The sequence below is a fragment of the Oncorhynchus keta genome, chromosome 27 (genome assembly GCF_023373465.1).
Source record: "Oncorhynchus keta strain PuntledgeMale-10-30-2019 chromosome 27, Oket_V2, whole genome shotgun sequence".
NCBI classification, from domain to species: Eukaryota; Metazoa; Chordata; class Actinopteri; order Salmoniformes; family Salmonidae; genus Oncorhynchus; species Oncorhynchus keta.
Genome location: NC_068447.1, coordinates 2,002,817 through 2,022,569, shown reverse-complemented (window position 1 = coordinate 2,022,569; position 19,753 = coordinate 2,002,817). Strand labels below are relative to the sequence as shown.

At 45.4% G+C, this 19,753-nt stretch overlaps 1 protein-coding gene across 1 annotated transcript in view; it reads right to left on the bottom strand.

Moving 5' to 3' along the window:
* Positions 1-14,348, bottom strand: part of LOC127912336 (ubiquitin-like modifier-activating enzyme 1) — a 99,293-nt gene extending 84,945 nt beyond the window's left edge. Inside the window, 2 exon segments of the mRNA XM_052481254.1 lie at positions 1,913-2,038; positions 14,130-14,348. Coding sequence (XP_052337214.1) covers positions 1,913-2,038 — 126 coding nt within the window. The 5' untranslated portion in view covers positions 14,130-14,348.
* Between the last annotated feature and the right edge of the window lie 5,405 nt (positions 14,349-19,753).

Below are 19,753 nucleotides of genomic sequence, written 5' to 3'. Positions count from 1 at the left end.
GAGACAGTTCAGTTCTGACAGAGTTAGAGGAGGAGCAGTGTGTGTGTGTGTGTGTGTACGTACGTTGGAGGGTGTGTGAGACAGTTCAGTTCTGACAGAGTTAGAGGAGGAGCAGTGTGTGTGTGTGTGTGTGTACGTACGTTGGAGGGTGTGTGAGACAGTTCAGTTCTGACAGAGTTAGAGGAGGAGCAGTGTGTGTGTGTGTGTGTACGTACGTTGGAGGGTGTGTGAGACAGTTCAGTTCTGACAGAGTTAGAGGAGGTGTGTGTGTGTGTGTGTGTGTGTGTACGTACGTTGGAGGGTGTGTGAGACAGTTCAGTTCTGACAGAGTTAGAGGAGGAGTGTGTGTGTGTGTGTGTGTGTGTGTGTGTGTGTGTGTGACGTGTGTGAGTACGTACGTTGGAGGGTGTGTGAGACAGTTCAGTTCTGACAGAGTTAGAGGAGGAGCAGTGTGTGTGTGTGTGTGTGTGTGTGTGTGTGTGTGTGTGTGTGTGTGTGTGTGTGTGTGGAGGGTGTGTGAGACAGTTGTTCTGTTGTGTGTGTGTGTGTGTGTACGTACGTTGGAGGGTGTGTGAGACAGTTCAGTTCTGACAGAGTTAGAGGAGGAGCAGTGTGTGTGTGTGTGTGTGTGTGTGTGTGTGTGTGTGTGTGTGTGTGTGTGTGTGTGTGTACGTACGTTGGAGGGTGTGTGAGACAGTTCAGTTCTGACAGAGTTAGAGGAGGAGCAGTGTGTGTGTGTGTGTGTGTGTGTACGTACGTTGGAGGGTGTGTGAGACAGTTCAGTTCTGACAGAGTTAGAGGAGGAGCAGTGTGTGTGTGTGTGTGTGTGTGTGTGTGTACGTACGTTGGAGGGTGTGTGAGACAGTTCAGTTCTGACAGAGTAGAGGAGGAGCAGTGTGTGTGTGTGTGTGTGTGTGTGTGTACGTACGTTGGAGGGTGTGTGAGACAGTTCAGTTCTGACAGAGTTAGAGGAGGAGCAGTGTGTGTGTGTGTGTGTGTGTGTGTGTGTGTGTGTGTGTGTGTGTGTGTGTACGTACGTTGGAGGGTGTGTGAGACAGTTCAGTTCTGACAGAGTTAGAGGAGAGTTAGAGGAGGAGTGTGTGTGTGTGTGTGTGTGTGTGTGTGTGTGTGTGTACGTACGTTGGAGGGTGTGTGAGACAGTTCAGTTCTGACAGAGTTAGAGGAGGAGCAGTGTGTGTGTGTGTGTGTGTACGTACGTTGGAGGGTGTGTGAGACAGTTCAGTTCTGACAGAGTTAGAGGAGGAGCAGTGTGTGTGTGTGTGTGTGTGTGTGTGTGTGTGTGTGTGTGTGTGTGTGTGTACGTACGTTGGAGGGTGTGTGAGACAGTTCAGTTCTGACAGAGTTAGAGGAGGAGCAGTGTGTGTGTGTACGTACGTTGGAGGGTGTGTGAGACAGTTCAGTTCTGACAGAGTTAGAGGAGGAGCAGTGTGTGTGTGTGTGTGTGTGTGTGTGTGTGTGTGTACGTACGTTGGAGGGTGTGTGAGACAGTTCAGTTCTGACAGAGTTAGAGGAGGAGCAGTGTGTGTGTGTACGTACGTTGGAGGGTGTGTGAGACAGTTCAGTTCTGACAGAGTTAGAGGAGGAGCAGTGTGTGTGTGTACGTACGTTGGAGGGTGTGTGAGACAGTTCAGTTCTGACAGAGTTAGAGGAGGAGCAGTGTGTGTGTGTACGTACGTTGGAGGGTGTGTGAGACAGTTCAGTTCTGACAGAGTTAGAGGAGGAGCAGTGTGTGTGTGTGTGTACGTACGTTGGAGGGTGTGTGAGACAGTTCAGTTCTGACAGAGTTAGAGGAGGAGCAGTGTGTGTGTGTACGTACGTTGGAGGGTGTGTGAGACAGTTCAGTTCTGACAGAGTTAGAGGAGGAGCAGTGTGTGTGTGTGTGTGTACGTACGTTGGAGGGTGTGTGAGACAGTTCAGTTCTGACAGAGTTAGAGGAGGAGGAGGAGGAGCAGTGTGTTCCCGTCTTCGTCTCTGAGTCTGACACGCGACGCTTCTTGGACAGCGGCGAGCTGGACATCTGAAAACAAACACAATTATTAGGTTGCCAACCTAACAGCGACATACACACAGACAACATCCCCAGTACTGGCCCCCTGTCTGGAAGACCAACCCCACCGTTTGGTACATTCTTTATATTGGCATCGAACACGTCACCCTCCCTAGGAGAGGAGGATGACCTCGACAATTTATTGTTAAAACAAGAGGCTGCCTGGATCTTTAATTTACAGAACCTTGCTCTCGTCGGTCTCAACGTAAACTTTGATCTGAAGCCATTCTTGTGATTGTTGTGGATTTTGCTAATGTAAATGTTTGTAGGCTTATCTAGCCATAATGTATCTATGACCGTATGCTATCCATTAGCCTATGTAGCCATTAGCCTATGTAGCCACATTGTATCTATGACCGTATGCTATCCATTAGCCTATGTAGCCATTAGCCTATGTAGCCACATTGTATCTATGACCGTATGCTATCCATTAGCCTATGGAGCCATATTGTATCTATGACCGTATGCTATCCATTAGCCTATGTAGCCACATTGTATCTATGACCGTATGCTATCCATTAGCCTATGTAGCCATTAGCCTATGGAGCCATATTGTATCTATGACCGTATGCTATCCATTAGCCTATGTAGCCACATTGTATCTATGACCGTATGCTATCCATTAGCCTATGGAGCCATATTGTATCTATGACCGTATGCTATCCATTAGCCTATGTAGCCATATTGTATCTATGACCGTATGCTATCCATTAGCCTATGGAGCCATATTGTATCTATGACCGTATGCTATCCATTAGCCTATGGAGCCATATTGTATCTATGACCGTATGCTATCCATTAGCCTATGGAGCCATATTGTATCTATGACCGTATGCTATCCATTAGCCTATGTAGCCATTAGCCTATGGAGCCATATTGTATCTATGACCGTATGCTATCCATTAGCCTATGGAGCCATATTGTATCTATGACCGTATGCTATACATTAGCCTATGTAGCCATATTGTATCTATGACCGTATGCTATCCATTAGCCTATGTAGCCATATTGTATCTATGACCGTATGCTATCCATTAGCCTATGTAGCCATTAGCCTATGTAGCCATATTGTATCTATGACCGTATGCTATCCATTAGCCTATGGAGCCATATTGTATCTATGACCGTATGCTATCCATTAGCCTATGTAGCCATTAGCCTATGGAGCCATATTGTATCTATGACCGTATGCTATCCATTAGCCTATGTAGCCATATTGTATCTATGACCGTATGCTATCCATTAGCCTATGTAGCCATATTGTATCTATGACCGTATGCTATCCATTAGCCTATGTAGCCATATTGTATCTATGACCGTATGCTATCCATTAGCCTATGTAGCCATTAGCCTATGAGCCATATTGTATCTATGACCGTATGCTATCCATTAGCCTATGTAGCCACATTGTATCTATGACCGTATGCTATCCATTAGCCTATGGAGCCATATTGTATCTATGACCGTATGCTATCCATTAGCCTATGGAGCCATATTGTATCTATGACCGTATGCTATCCATTAGCCTATGTAGCCATATTGTATCTATGACCGTATGCTATCCATTAGCCTATGTAGCCATATTGTATCTATGACCGTATGCTATCCATTAGCCTATGTAGCCATATTGTATCTATGACCGTATGCTATCCATTAGCCTATGTAGCCATTAGCCTATGTAGTCACATTGTATCTATGACCGTATGCTATCCATTAGCCTATGGAGCCATATTGTATCTATGACTGTATGCTAGCCATTAGCCTATGGAGCCACATTGTATCTATGACCGTATGCTATCCATTAGCCTATGGAGCCATATTGTATCTATGACTGTCCATTGCCTATGTAGCCATTAGCCTATGTAGCCACATTGTATCTATGACCGTATGCTATCCATTAGCCTATGGAGCCATATTGTATCTATGACCGTATGCTATCCATTAGCCTATGTAGCCATTAGCCTATGGAGCCATATTGTATCTATGACCGTATGCTATCCATTAGCCTATGTAGCCATATTGTATCTATGACCGTATGCTATCCATTAGCCTATGGAGCCACATTGTATCTATGACCGTATGCTATCCATTAGCCTATGTAGCCATATTGTATCTATGACCGTATGCTATCCATTAGCCTATGTAGCCATATTGTATCTATGACCGTATGCTATCCATTAGCCTATGTAGCCATATTGTATCTATGACCGTATGCTATCCATTAGCCTATGGAGCCATATTGTATCTATGACCGTATGCTATCCATTAGCCTATGTAGCCATATTGTATCTATGACCGTATGCTATCCATTAGCCTATGTAGCCATTAGCCTATGGAGCCATATTGTATCTATGACCGTATGCTATCCATTAGCCTATGGAGCCATATTGTATCTATGACCGTATGCTATCCATTAGCCTATGGAGCCATATTGTATCTATGACCGTATGCTATCCATTAGCCTATGGAGCCATATTGTATCTATGACCGTATGCTATCCATTAGCCTATGGAGCCATATTGTATCTATGACCGTATGCTATCCATTAGCCTATGGAGCCATATTGTATCTATGACCGTATGCTATCCATTAGCCTATGTAGCCATATTGTATCTATGACCGTATGCTATCCATTAGCCTATGTAGCCATTAGCCTATGGAGCCACATTGTATCTATGACCGTATGCTATCCATTAGCCTATGGAGCCATATTGTATCTATGACTGTATGCTAGCCATTAGCCTATGGAGCCACATTGTATCTATGACCGTATGCTATCCATTAGCCTATGGAGCCATATTGTATCTATGACTGTATGCTAGCCATTAGCCTATGGAGCCATATTGTATCTATGACCGTATGCTATCCATTAGCCTATGGAGCCATATTGTATCTATGACCGTATGCTATCCATTAGCCTATGGAGCCATATTGTATCTATGACTGTATGCTAGCCATTAGCCTATGGAGCCATATTGTATCTATGACCGTATGCTATCCATTAGCCTATGGAGCCATATTGTATCTATGACCGTATGCTATCCATTAGCCTATGTAGCCATATTGTATCTATGACCGTATGCTACCCATTCATGTCGATCATTTGAGAAACCAAGGCTGTCGATCACCACATCCTCATCGGCAGACTCGACAGCCTTGGTTTATCAAATGATTTCCTCGCCTGGTTTACCAACTACTTCTCTGATAGAGTTCAGTGTGTCAAATCGGAGGGTCTGCTGTCCGGACAGCAGTCTATGGGGGTGCCACAGGGTTCAATTCTTGGACCGACTCTCTTCTCTGTATACATCAATGATGTCGCTCTTGCTGCTGGTGAGTCTCTGATCCACCTCTACGCAGACGACACCATTCTGTATACTTCCGGCCCTTCTTTGGACACTGTGTTAACAAACCTCCAGACGCGCTTCAATGCCAGACAACTCTCCTTCCGTGGCCTCCAATTGCTCTTAAATACAAGTAAAACCAAATGCATGCTCTTCAACCGATCGCTGCCTGCACCTGCCCGCCTGTCCAACATCACTACTCTGGACGGCTCTGACTTAGAATACGTGGACAACTACAAATACCTAGGTGTCTGGTTAGACTGTAAACTCTCCTTCCAGACTCACATCAAACATCTCCAATCCAAAGTTAAATCTAGAATTGGCTTTCTATTTCGCAACAAAGCATCCTTCACTCATGCTGCCAAACATACCCTTGTAAAACTGACCATCCTACCAATCCTCGACTTCGGCGATGTCATTTACAAAATAGCCTCCAACACTCTACTCAACAAATTGGATGCAGTCTCTCACAGTGCAATCCGTTTTGTCACCAAAGCCCCATATACTACCCACCATTGCGACCTGTACGCTCTCGTTGGCTGGCCCTCGCTTCATACTCGTCGCCAAACCCACTGGCTCCATGTCATCTACAAAACCCTGCTAGGTAAAGTCCCCCCTTATCTCAGCTCGCTGGTCACCATAGCATCTCCCACCTGTAGCACACGCTCCAGCAGATATATCTCTCTAGTCACCCCCAAAACCAATTCTTTCTTTGGCCGCCTCTCCTTCCAGTTCTCTGCTGCCAATGACTGGAACGAACTACAAAAATCTCTGAAACCGGAAACACTTATCTCCCTCACTAACTGTAAGCACCAACTGTCAGAGCAGCTCACAGATTACTGCACCTGTACATAGCCCACCTATAATTTAGCCCAAACAACTACCTCTTTCCCTACTGTATTTATTTTATTTATTTAGCTCCTTTGCACCCCATTATTTTTATTTCTACTTTGCACATTCTTCCACTGCAAATCTACCATTCCAGTGTTTTACTTGCTATATTGTATTTACTTTGCCACCATGGCCTTTTTTTGCCTTTACCTCCCTTATCTCACCTCATTTGCTCACATCGTATATAGACTTCTTTATACTGTATTATTGACTATGTTTTGTTCTTTCCATGTGTCAACTCTGTGTCGCTGTATCTGTCAAACAGCTTTGCATTATCTTGGCCAGGTCGCAGTTGGAAATGACAACTTGTTCTCAACTAGCCTACCTGGTTAAATAAAGGTGTTCTCAACTAGCCTACCTGGTTAAATAAAGGTGTTCTCAACTGGCCTACCTGGTTAAATAAATGTGTTCTCAACTAGCCTACATGGTTAAATAAAGGTGTTCTCAACTAGCCTACCTGGTTAAATAAAGGTGTTCTCAACTAGCCTACCTGGTTAAATAAAGGTGTTCTCAACTAGCATACCTGGTTAAATAAAGGTGTTCTCAACTAGCCTACCTGGTTAAATAAAGGTGTTCTCAACTAGCCTACCTGGTTAAATAAAGGTGTTCTCAACTAGCCTACCTGGTTAAATAAAGGTGTTCTCAACTAGCCTACCTGGTTAAATAAAGGTGTTCTCAACTAGCCTACCTGGTTAAATAAAGGTGTTCTCAACTGGCCTACCTGGTTAAATAAAGGTGTTCTCAACTAGCCTACCTGGTTAAATAAAGGTGTTCTCAACTAGCCTACCTGGTTAAATAACGGTGTTCTCAACTAGCCTACCTGGTTAAATAAAGGTGTTCTCAACTTGCCTACCTGGTTAAATAAAGGTGTTCTCAACTAGCCTACCTGGTTAAATAAAGGTGTTCTCAACTTGCCTACCTGGTTAAATAAAGGTGTTCTCAACTAGCCTACCTGGTTAAATAAAGGTGTTCTCAACTAGCCTACCTGGTTAAATAAAGGTGTTCTCAACTAGCCTACCTGGTTAAATAAAGGTGTTCTCAACTAGCCTACCTGGTTAAATAAAGGTGTTCTCAACTAGCCTACCTGGTTAAATAAAGGTGTTCTCAACTAGCCTACCTGGTTAAATAAAGGTGTTCTCAACTAGCCTACCTGGTTAAATAAAGGTGTTCTCAACTAGCCTACCTGGTTAAATAAAGGTGTTCTCAACTAGCCTACCTGGTTAAATAAAGGTGTTCTCAACTAGCCTACCTGGTTAAATAAAGGTGTTCTCAACTAGCCTACCTGGTTAAATAAAGGTGTTCTCAACTAGCCTACCTGGTTAAATAAAGGTGTTCTCAACTAGCCTACCTGGTTAAATAAAGGTGTTCTCAACTAGCCTACCTGGTTAAATAAAGGTGTTCTCAACTGGCCTACCTGGTTAAATAAAGGTGTTCTCAACTAGCCTACCTGGCCTACCTGGTTAAATAAGGGTGTTCTCAAACCTGGTTAAATAAAATCAAAAGGCTACCTGGTTAAATAAAACAACAGCCTACCTGGTTAAATCATCTCAACTAGCCTACCTGGTTAAATAAAGGTGTTCTCAACTAGCCCCTGGTTAAATAAAGGTGTTCTCAACTAGCCTACCTGGTTAAAAAATATTTATTTAAATAAAGGTGTTCTCAACTAGCCACCTGGTTAAATAAAGGTGTTCTCAACTAGCCTACCTGGTTAAATAAATGTGTTCTCAACTAGCCTACCTGGGTTCTCAACTAGCCTACCTGGTTAAATAAATGTGTTCTCAACTAGCCTACCTGGTTAAATAAAGGTGTTCTCAACTAGCCTACCTGGTTAAATAAAGGTGTTCTCAACTAGCCTACCTGGTTAAATAAAGGTGTTCTCAACTTGCCACCTGGTTAAATGGGTTCTCAACTAGCCTACCTGGTTAAATAAAGGTGAAATAAATAAAATTTTCATCCCCCTTTTTCCTCACCCCAGGGCCCGAAAAATATTTATTTAAATTCGAGCAGTCGGCACTGGCCAGAGCTCTACTGGTAGAAAGACCCTAGGCCCGGATGAATATGACGATCAGGGCCCGGTCCCTGGCAGCAGAGCTCTACTGGCAAGATTTTATTCTTGTTAATTTTACCCCCTTTTTCCTCAGGGCCCGTCGGGGTCGGCAGCAGAGCTCTACTGGTAAGACCCTATCCGGATGAATGACGTCAGGGCCCGTCGGGGTCGGCAGCAGAGCTCTACTGGTAAGACCCTATCCGGATGAATGACGTCAGGGCCCATCGGGGTCGGCAGCAGAGCTCTACTGGTAAGACCCTATCCGGATGAATGACGTCAGGGCCCATCGGGGTCGGCAGCAGAGCTCTACTGGTAAGACCCTATCCGGATGAATGACGTCAGGGCCCATCGGGGTCGGCAGCAGAGCTCTACTGGTAAGACCCTATCCGGATGAATGACGTCAGGGCCCATCGGGGTCGGCAGCAGAGCTCTACTGGTAAGACCCTATCCGGATGAATGACGTCAGGGCCCATCGGGGTCGGCAGCAGAGCTCTACTGGTAAGACCCTATCCGGATGAATGACGTCAGGGCCCATCGGGGTCGGCAGCAGAGCTCTACTGGTAAGACCCTATCCGGATGAATGACGTCAGGGCCCGTCGGGGTCGGCAGCAGAGCTCTACTGGTAAGACCCTATCCGGATGAATGACGTCAGGGCCCATCGGGGTCGGCAGCAGAGCTCTACTGGTAAGACCCTATCCGGATGAATGACGTCAGGGCCCGTCGGGGTCGGCAGCAGAGCTCTACTGGTAAGACCCTATCCGGATAGGTATGAACAGAGGTATCACCTGTTTCATTCAGAGACAGACCACATCCTGGTATTATACTATAACCCATCTCTACTGGTATTATAATATAAGGAAGGCTCACCCCATCTCTAGTGGTATTATACTATAACCCATCTCTACTGGTATTATACTATAAGGAAGGCTCACCCCATCTCTAGTGGTATTATACTATAACCCATCTCTACTGGTATTATACTATAAGGAAGGCTCACCCCATCTCTACTGGTATTATACTATAACCCATCTCTACTGGTATTATACTATAAGGAAGGCTCACCCCATCTCTAGTGGTATTATACTATAACCCATCTCTACTGGTATTATACTATAAGGAAGGCCCACCCCATCTCTAGTGGTATTATACTATAAGGAAGGCCCACCCCATCTCTACTGGTATTATACTATAAGGAAGGCTCACCCCATCTCTACTGGTATTATACTATAAGGAAGGCCCACCCCATCTCTACTGGTATTATACTATAAGGAAGGCCCACCCCATCTCTACTGGTATTATACTATAAGGAAGGCCCACCCCATCTCTACTGGTATTATAATATAAGGAAGGCCCACCCCATCTCTAGTGGTATTATACTATAAGGAAGGCCCACCCCATCTCTACTGGTATTATACTATAAGGAAGGCTCACCCCATCCCTACTGGTATTATACTATAAGGAAGGCCCACCCCATCTCTAGTGGTATTATACTATAAACCATCTCTAGTGGTATTATACTATAAGGAAGGCCCACCCCATCTCTACTGGTATTATAATATAAGGAAGGCCCACCCAATCTCTACTGGTATTATACTATAAGGAAGGCCCACCCCATCTCTACTGGTATTATACTATAAGGAAGGCTCACCCCATCCCTACTGGTATTATACTATAAGGAAGGCCCACCCCATCTCTAGTGGTATTATACTATAAACCATCTCTAGTGGTATTATACTATAAGGAAGGCCCACCCCATCTCTAGTGGTATTATACTATAAACCATCTCTAGTGGTATTATACTATAAGGAAGGCCCACCCCATCTCTACTGGTATTATAATATAAGGAAGGCCCACCCCATCTCTAGTGGTATTATAGTATAAGGAAGGCCCACCCAATCTCTACTGGTATTATACTATAAGGAAGGCCCACCCAATCTCTAGTGGTATTATACTATAAGGAAGGCCCACCCCATCTCTACTGGTATTATACTATAACCCATCTCTACTGGTATTATAATATAAGGAAGGCCCACCCCATCTCTAGTGGTATTATACTATAAGGAAGGCCCACCCCATCTCTAGTGGTATTATACTATAAGGAAGGCCCACCCCATCTCTAGTGGTATTATACTATAAGGAAGGCCCACCCCATCTCTAATGGTATTATACTATAAGGAAGGCCCACCCCATCTCTAATGGTATTATACTATAAGGAAGGCTCACCCCATCTCTACTGGTATTATACTATAAGGAAGGCTCACCCCATCCCTACTGGTATTATACTATAAGAAAGGCCCACCCCATCTCTAGTGGTATTACACTATAAGGAAGGCCCACCCCATCTCTAGTGGTATTATACTATAAGGAAGGCCCACCCCATCTCTACTGGTATTATACTATAAGGAAGGCTCACCCCATCTCTACTGGTATTATACTATAAGAAAGGCCCACCCCATCTCTAGTGGTATTATACTATAAGGAAGGCCCACCCCATCTCTACTGGTATTATACTATAAGGAAGGCTCACCCCATCCCTACTGGTATTATACTATAAGGAAGGCCCACCCCATCTCTAGTGGTATTATACTATAAGGAAGGCCCACCCAATCTCTACTGGTAGTATACTATAAGGAAGGCCCACCCCATCTCTAGTGGTATTATACTATAACCCATCTCTACTGGTATTATACTATAAGGAAGGCCCACCCCATCTCTAGTGGTATTATACTATAAGGAAGGCTCACCCCATCTCTAGTGGTATTATACTATAAGGAAGGCCCACCCCATCTCTAGTGGTATTATACTATAAGGAAGGCCCACCCCATCTCTAGTGGTATTATACTATAAGGAAGGCCCACCCAATCTCTACTGGTATTATACTATAAGGAAGGCCCACCCCATCTCTACTGGTATTATACTATAAGGAAGGCCCACCCCATCTCTAGCGGTATTATACTATAAGGAAGGCCATCTCTAGTGGTATTATACTATAACCCATCTCTAGTGGTATTATACTATAAGGAAGGCCCACCCCATCTCTAGTGGTATTATACTATAAGGAAGGCCCACCCCATCTCTAGTGGTATTATACTATAAGGAAGGCCCACCCCATCTCTACTGGTATTATACTATAAGGAAGGACCACCCCATCTCTAGTGGTATTATACTATAACCCATCTCTAGTGGTATTATACTATAAGGAAGGCCCACCCCATCTCTAGTGGTATTATACTATAAGGAAGGCCCACCCCATCTCTACTGGTATTATACTATAAGGAAGGCCCACCCCATCTCTAGTGGTATTATACTATAAGGAAGGCCCACCCCATCTCTAGTGGTATTATACTATAAGGAAGGCCCACCCCATCTCTAGTGGTATTATACTATAACCCATCTCTACTGGTATTATACTATAAGGAAGGCCCACCCCATCTCTACTGGTATTATACTATAAGGAAGGCCCACCCCATCTCTAGTGGTATTATAATATAAGGAAGGCCCACCCCATCTCTAGTGGTATTATACTATAACCCATCTCTAGTGGTATTATACTATAAGGAAGGCCCACCCCATCTCTAGTGGTATTATACTATAACCCATCTCTACTGGTATTATACTGTAAGGAAGGCCCACCCCATCTCTAGTGGTATTATACTATAAGGAAGGCCCACCCCATCTCTACTGGTATTATACTATAACCCATCTCTACTGGTATTATACTGTAAGGCCCACCCCATCTCTACTGGTATTATACTATAAGGAAGGCCCACCCCATCTCTACTGGTATTATACTATAAGGAAGGCCCACCCCATCTCTAGTGGTATTATACTATAAGGAAGGCCCACCCCATCTCTAGTGGTATTATACTATAACCCATCTCTACTGGTATTATACTGTAAGGAAGGCCCACCCCATCTCTAGTGGTATTATACTATAAGGAAGGCCCACCCCATCTCTAGTGGTATTATACTATAAACCATCTCTAGTGGTATTATACTATAAGGAAGGCCCACCCCATCTCTAGTGGTATTATACTATAAGGAAGGCCCACCCCATCTCTAGTGGTATTATACTATAACCCATCTCTACTGGTATTATACTATAAGGAAGGCTAATTGGGCAAGTCAGTTAAGAAAAATGTCTTATTTACAATGACTGCCTACCGCCGGCCAATTGTGCGATTCCCAATCACAGCCGGATTCGAACCAGGGTTTCTGTTGTGACGCCTCAAGCACTGAGATGCAGTGCACTGCTGTGCCACTCGGGAGCCCCTGAGGGTGTGTGGTATATGGCCAATATACCACGGCTAAGGGCTGTATCCAGGCACTCCTTGCTGCATCTTGCATAAGAACAGCCCTAAACACAAGCCGTAACGCTTAATTATACAGTAAGGAAGTCGCAGCACACAAACTCCACTGGTATTGTTAATTATATGTAAGGCCCCCCCATCTCTGCCTAAACACTAAAAAAATGCTGATTCAGTAAAACTTTACTGCAGTGAACTGTAGTGGTGCAACGCTTAACAAAAGCTCCTGGTGGTGGGGGGTGGGTGGGGGGGGGCTGTCGTCTAGGCCGCATACAACAACAGCCATTTAACTCGCGCACGTCTGGTTATTGATGACGGTCATCACGCGACAAAAATAAACAGAATATATGGATAATAGTCTCTGTTCACAAAAGCAAATCACAGTCGGTTATTTATCAAAAGTTGCGACAGAATTAAAACATCATTAGAAAACGGGTTGAGATAGCACACAAAAGCTGTCGGTCTTTAACGTTGTACCAATCTCCCGGTAGATAGCAATCAACTAAGACTCCCACCCAAGATAGGACAGCGGTGTTCCCGGGACAGTGTGAACAGACCGTAACTTCTAGATTCAAGACAACCAGCCAAGAGAGGCGGAAATACCGCATCCACTGCAGCTGCCTGTTATAACTAGCAAAGCGCATAGCGACAAGAAACAACGACTGATCTTCTGCAATGGCTAAATGTACACGGGACTAACTGAGGCAAGAGAGAGCGTCAAGCGTCATACGTGGGTACAAAGTAACTCATTTCATGGTAAAAACAAAAATATTATAATAATAATTGCCCATCAATAAATTTAAAAACATCGAAGAAAATACCAGTGATACAGCAAAGTCCAAAACTGAAACAAAAAATGAGTATCATAACATGTGTTCTGTTGGCTATAACACTCCACGTTATTTCGAGTGAATGACCCCCCCAAAAAAAAAAAAATATTGACTGGTTGACAGTCAACACTGGGGCCCACCGAACCAGTCTACCGAACCAACACACCAGTAACACACCAACAACAAAAGGGACGTCAAAAATGTCCGGCAACAGCACCAAGAGGCCAAAGCTATTATTAGTAGGCCGTGTTGCAGCTGACTAACTAATCACATAAAGTCATGTTGGCCAGTGGATCACTGCTGAATACGGTCGGAACAGGAATAACAACAGAAGATGCCTCCCGTCCTGCGCTCGGTCCGTGTAGAGAGAGACCAGCGCTGCTGGACTGGGGCCCTAACGTCGGCACTCAGAGAGCGGAACCGACCGTCCGGTTGTGCTGCTACCTTCAGCTAAAACAGACCCGCTGAGTGGTATATAGCTCTAGCGTAGGTAGCAAACATAGATGTTTTTAAATAACCCCGAATGCAATATCTAGGCTATGACTAAGCGCCTACAATGAATAATCGAGCAGAAATAACCGTATGTGGAGTAGCTATCGTAACTAGTTATTTCGCACCTAGTGTCCATTGATTTGCCTGGCTTACCAATAATCCTTCTCTGTCCCTTCTCTGTGCAAACCGCTCCTCTCTGGTGTGTAAACGTCAATAACGATGATTGTTCTGCTGACAAAAATAAATAAAAAATGGGGTGAAAAGCTTTCTGACTATAATGTCGAGTCACTATGTCGTTTAGCTGGTCGAGTCCTGTGTATTCGCGTTCCTGTATCTGCGAGCACAAGACGGGGAACAAAAACCAAAATGGCAGAGGTAGATACTCTTTCCTCGAATATCTCTGGCGGAAGGGGTGGCCTTAGCCAGAGAGGAAGAGGCGAAGCGAGATGATCCACTTCCATCAAACCTCTGTCCGTAAACAGCGAGCGATAAGCTGCCTTGTCTCACTTCGGACGAATCCCACTGGTCCGAAACCATCTAGTCATTATATACCGTATCTCTGCCTCCACAAGCTCTCAATTCAATGGGCTTTATTGGCATGGGAAACACATGTTTGTTTACACTGTCAAAGTGAAAAAGGATAAAAATGTGAAATAAACAAATCAAAATGAAAAGTAAACATTCAAAAAAGTTTCAGAGGAAGAGAGACATTTCAAATGTCATATTATATGTGCGCTCTCCAAATCTGCTCCTCATGGGCGAGGACAGATTGAAATTTGTCCGTGCTATCAGGGATCCTTGGGATGTTTCCTTCGGTAAGGGGTTTACGGTAGTTTAAGGCATGTATGACAGAAAGAGTATATGGTTACCATGGACACTGACTAAACATCTCAAAGAGATAAAAAAATATATATATATCGCAGCAAAATAATAAATGTCCTCTCACTGTCAACTGCGTTTATTTTCAGCAAACTTAACATGTGTAAATATTTGTATGAACACAACAAGATTCAACAACAGACAAACTGAACAAGTTCCACGGACATCTGACTAAGAAAAATGTGTCCCTGAACAAAGGGGGTCAAAATCAAAAGTAACAGTCAGTATCTGGTGTGGCCACCAGCTGCATTAAGTACTGCAGTGCATCTCCTCCTCATGGACTGCACCAGATTTGCCAGTTCTTGCTGTGAGATGTTACCCCACTCTTCCACTAAGACACCTGCAAGTTTCTGGGCATTTCTGGGGGGGAATGGCCCTAGCCCTTTACCCTCCGATCTAACAGGTCCCAGACGTGCTCAATGGGATTGAGATCCGGGCTCTTCGCTGGCCATGGCAGAACACTGACATTCCTGCTTGCAGGAAATCACGCACAGAATGAGCAGTATGGCTGGTGGCATTGTAATGCTGGAGGGTCATGTCAGGATGAGCCTGCAGGAAGGGTACCACATGAGGGAGAAGGATGTCTTCCCTGTAACGCACAGGGTTGTGATTGCCTGCAATGACATCAAGCTCAGTCCGATGATGCTGTGACATACCGCCTCAGACCATGACAGACCCTCCACCTCCAAATCGATCCTGCTCCAGAGTACAGACCTCAGTGTAACGCTCATTCCTTCGACGATAAATGCAAATCTGACCATCACCCCTGGTGAGACAAAACTGATCAGTGAAGAGCACTTTTTTCCAGTCCTGTCTGGTCCAGCGACGGTGGGTTTGTGCCCAGAGATGTCTGATGAAAACCTGCTTTACAACAGGCCTACAAGCCCTCAGTCCAGCCTCTCTCAGGCTATTGCGGACATTCTGAGCACTGATGGAGGGATTGTGCGTTCCTGGTGTAACTCGGGCAGTTGTTGCCATCCTGTACCTGTCCCGCAGGTGTTATGTTTGGATGTGCAGGTGTTGTTACACGTGGTCTGCCACTGTGAGGACGATCGGATGTCTGTCCGGTCTCGCCGTAGTGCTGTCTTAGGCGTCTCACAGTACGGACATTGCAATTTATTGCCCTGGCCACATCTGCAGTCCTCATGCCTCCTTGAAGCATGCCTAAGGCACGTTCACGCAGAAGGGCAAGGACTCTGGGCATCTTTCTTTGTGTTTTTCAGAGTCTGTAGAAAGGCCTCTTTTGTGTCCTTAGTTTTCATAACTGACCTTAATTGCATACAGTCTGTAAGCTGTAGTGTCTTAACTTCTTATGGCTGCAGGGGCAGTATTGAGTAGCTTGGATGAAAGGTGCCCAGAGTAAACTGCCCGCTCCTCAGTCCCAGATGCTAATATATGCATATTATTATTAGTATTGGATAGAAAACACTGAAGTTTCTAAAACGGTTTGAATGATGTCTGTGAGTGTAACAGAACTCATATGGCAGGCAGAAACCTGAGAAAAAAATCCAACCAGGAAGTGGAAATCTGAGGGTGGTCGATTTTCAACTCAGCCCCTATCGAAGATAGTGGGATATTGGTCATGTTGGACTTCCTAAGGCTTCCACTAGATGTCAACAGTCTTTAGAAATTTATTTGAGGCTTCTACTATGAAGGGGGTCTGAATGAGAGGGGAATGAGTCAGAGGACTGCCAGTAGTCATGCGCTGGTCACACGCATTTCACATTAGCGGTACCTCCTGTTCCTTTGCTTTTCTGAAGACAAAGGAATTCTCCGGTTGGAACATTATTGAAGATTTATGTTAAAAACATCCTAAAGATTGATTCTATACATCGTTTGACAAGTTTATACAGGCTGTAGTGGAACTTTTTGACATTTCGTCTGCAACTAGCGAACGTGAGCTTTGATTTGTTTACCAAACGCGCTAACTAAAGTAGCTATTTGGACATAAAGGATGGACTTTATCCCCCAAAAATATTTATTGTGGACCTGGGATTCCTGGGAGTGCATTCTGATGAAGATCAAAGGTAAGTTAATATTTATAATGTTATTTCTGACTTCTGTTGACTCCAACATGGCGGATATATGTATTTGCTTGTCTGAGTGCCGTACTCAGATTATTGCATGGTTTGAAATCTGACACAGCGGTAGTATTAAGGAGAAGTGTATCTATATTTCCATCAACATTTATAATGAGTATTTCTGTTAATTATGACATTTCTGTTTTGAATTTGGCACCCTGCATTTTCACTGGCTGTTGTCATATCGATCGCGTTAGCAGGATTTCAGCCCTAAGAAGTTAATGACCGTTCCACAGGTGCATGTTCATTAATTGTTTATGGTTCATTGAACAAGCATGGAAAACAGTGTTTAAACCCTTTACAATGGAGATCTGTGAAGTTATTTGGATTTTTACCAATTATCTTTGAAAGACGGGGTTTATTTTTTTGCTGAGATATATATAACCTTTATTTAACTAGGCAAGTCAGTTAAGAACAAATTCTCATTTACAATGACAGCCTACCGGGGAACATTGGGTTAACTGCCTTGTTCAGGGCCAGAACGACATATTTTTACCTTGTCAGCTTGGGGTCTCAATCCAGCAACCTTTCGGTTACTGGCCCAACGTCTAACCACTAGGCTAGGCTACCTGCTGCTTACTGGCCCAACGCTCTAACCACTAGGCTACAAGTCGCCCAACGCTCTAACCACTAGGCTACAATTCGCCCAACGCTCTAACCAATAGGCTACCTGTCGCCCAACGCTCTAACCACTAGGCTACCTGTCGTCCAACGCTCTAACCACTAGGCTACCTGTCGCCCAACGCTCTAACCACTAGGCTACCTGCCGCCCAACGCTCTAACCACTAGGCTACCTGCCGCCCAACGCTCTAACCACTAGGCTACCTGTCGCCCAACGCTCTAACCACTAGGCTACCTGCTGGTTACTGGCCCAACGCTCTAACCACTAGGCTACCTGCTGGTTACTGGCCCAACGCTCTAACCACTAGGCTACCTGCTCTAACCACTAGGCTACCTACTGGTTACTGGCCCAACGCTCTAACCACTAGGCTACCTGTCGCCCAACGCTCTAACCACTAGGCTACCTGCTGGTTACTAGGCCCAACGCTCTAACCACTAGGCTACCTACTGGTTACTGGCTCTAACCCAGGCTACCGCTCTAACCACTAGGCTACCTGTCGCCCAACGCTCTAACCACTAGGCTACCTGCTGGTTACTGGCCCAACGCTCTAACCACTAGGCTACCTGCTCTAACCACTAACCAGGCTACCTACTGGCTTACTGGCCCAACGCTCTAACCACTAGGCTACCTGCTCTAACCACTAGGCTACCTGCTGGTTACTGGCCCAACGCTCTAACCACTAGGCTACCTGCTCTAACCACTAGGCTACCTGCTCTAACCACTAGGCTACCTGCTCTAACCACTAGGCTACCTGCTCTAACCACTAGGCTACCTGCTGGTTACTGGCCCAACGCTCTAACCACTAGGCTACCTGCTCTAACCACTAGGCTACCTGCTGGTTACTGGCCCAACGCTCTAACCACTAGGCTACCTGCTCTAACCACTAGGCTACCTGCTGGTTACTGGCCCAACGCTCTAACCACTAGGCTACCTGCTCTAACCACTAGGCTACCTGCTGGTTACTGGCCCAACGCTCTAACCACTAGGCTACCTGCTCTAACCACTAGGCTACCTGCTGGTTACTGGCCCAACGCTCTAACCACTAGGCTACCTGCTCTAACCACTAGGCTACAAATGTATTGATAAATGTATTGATAAAGCCCTTCGTACATCAGCTGATATCTCAAAGTGCTGTACAGAAACCCAGCCTAAAACTCCAAACAGCAAACAATGCAGGCGTAGAAGCACGATTTGTAAATCGATAAATTGCATTTAGACTTTATTTTTACAACTGCAGATATGCAGGTCATTTCCAAGGGCCTTAAGTAAAATGACTTGCCATAAAGATTTGCACATAGGATATACGCAAACATGACAGCTTTGGCAAACCTGCAACTCCATATTTGGAAGCGCTTAGGTCACCTGACTTCCGGCAGGGTGGCTCTGGGTTGGTAGCCAGCATTGCCCTGCTCTGTCTATGTGTGGCTCTGGGTTGGTAGCCAGCATTGCCCTGCTCTGTCTATGTGTGGCTCTGGGTTGGTAGCCAGCATTGCCCTGCTCTGTCTATGTGTGGCTCTGGGTTGGTAGCCAGCATTGCCCTGCTCTGTCTATGTGTGGCTCTGGGTTGGTAGCCAGCATTGCCCTGCTCTGTCTATGTGTGGCTCTGGGTTGGTAGCCAGCATTGCCCTGCTCTGTCTATGTGTGGCTCTGGGTTGGTAGCCAGCATTGACCCCTGTCTATTCTGTCTATGTGTGGCTCTGGGTTGGTAGCCAGCATTGCCCTGCTCTGTCTATGTGTGGCTCTGGGTTGGTAACCAGCATTGCCCTGCTCTGTCTATGTGTGGCTCTGTTGGTAGCCAGTGGCTCTGTGGTTGGTAGCCAGCATTGCCCTGCTCTGTCTATGTGTGGCTCTGGGTTGGTAGCCAGCATTGCCCTGCTCTGTCTATGTGTGGCTCTGGGTTGGTAGCCAGCATTGCCCTGCTCTGTCTATGTGTGGCTCTGGGTTGGTAGCCAGCATTGCCCTGCTCTGTCTATGTGTGGCTCTGGGTTGGTAGCCAGCATTGCCCTGCTCTGTCTATGTGTGGCTCTGGGTTGGTAGCCAGCATTGCCCTGCTCTGTCTATGTGTGGCTCTGGGTTGGTAGCCAGCATTGCCCTGCTCTGTCTATGTGTGGCTCTGGGTTGGTAGCCAGCATTGCCCTGCTCTGTCTATGTGTGGCTCTGGGTTGGTAGCCAGCATTGCCCTGCTCTGTCTATGT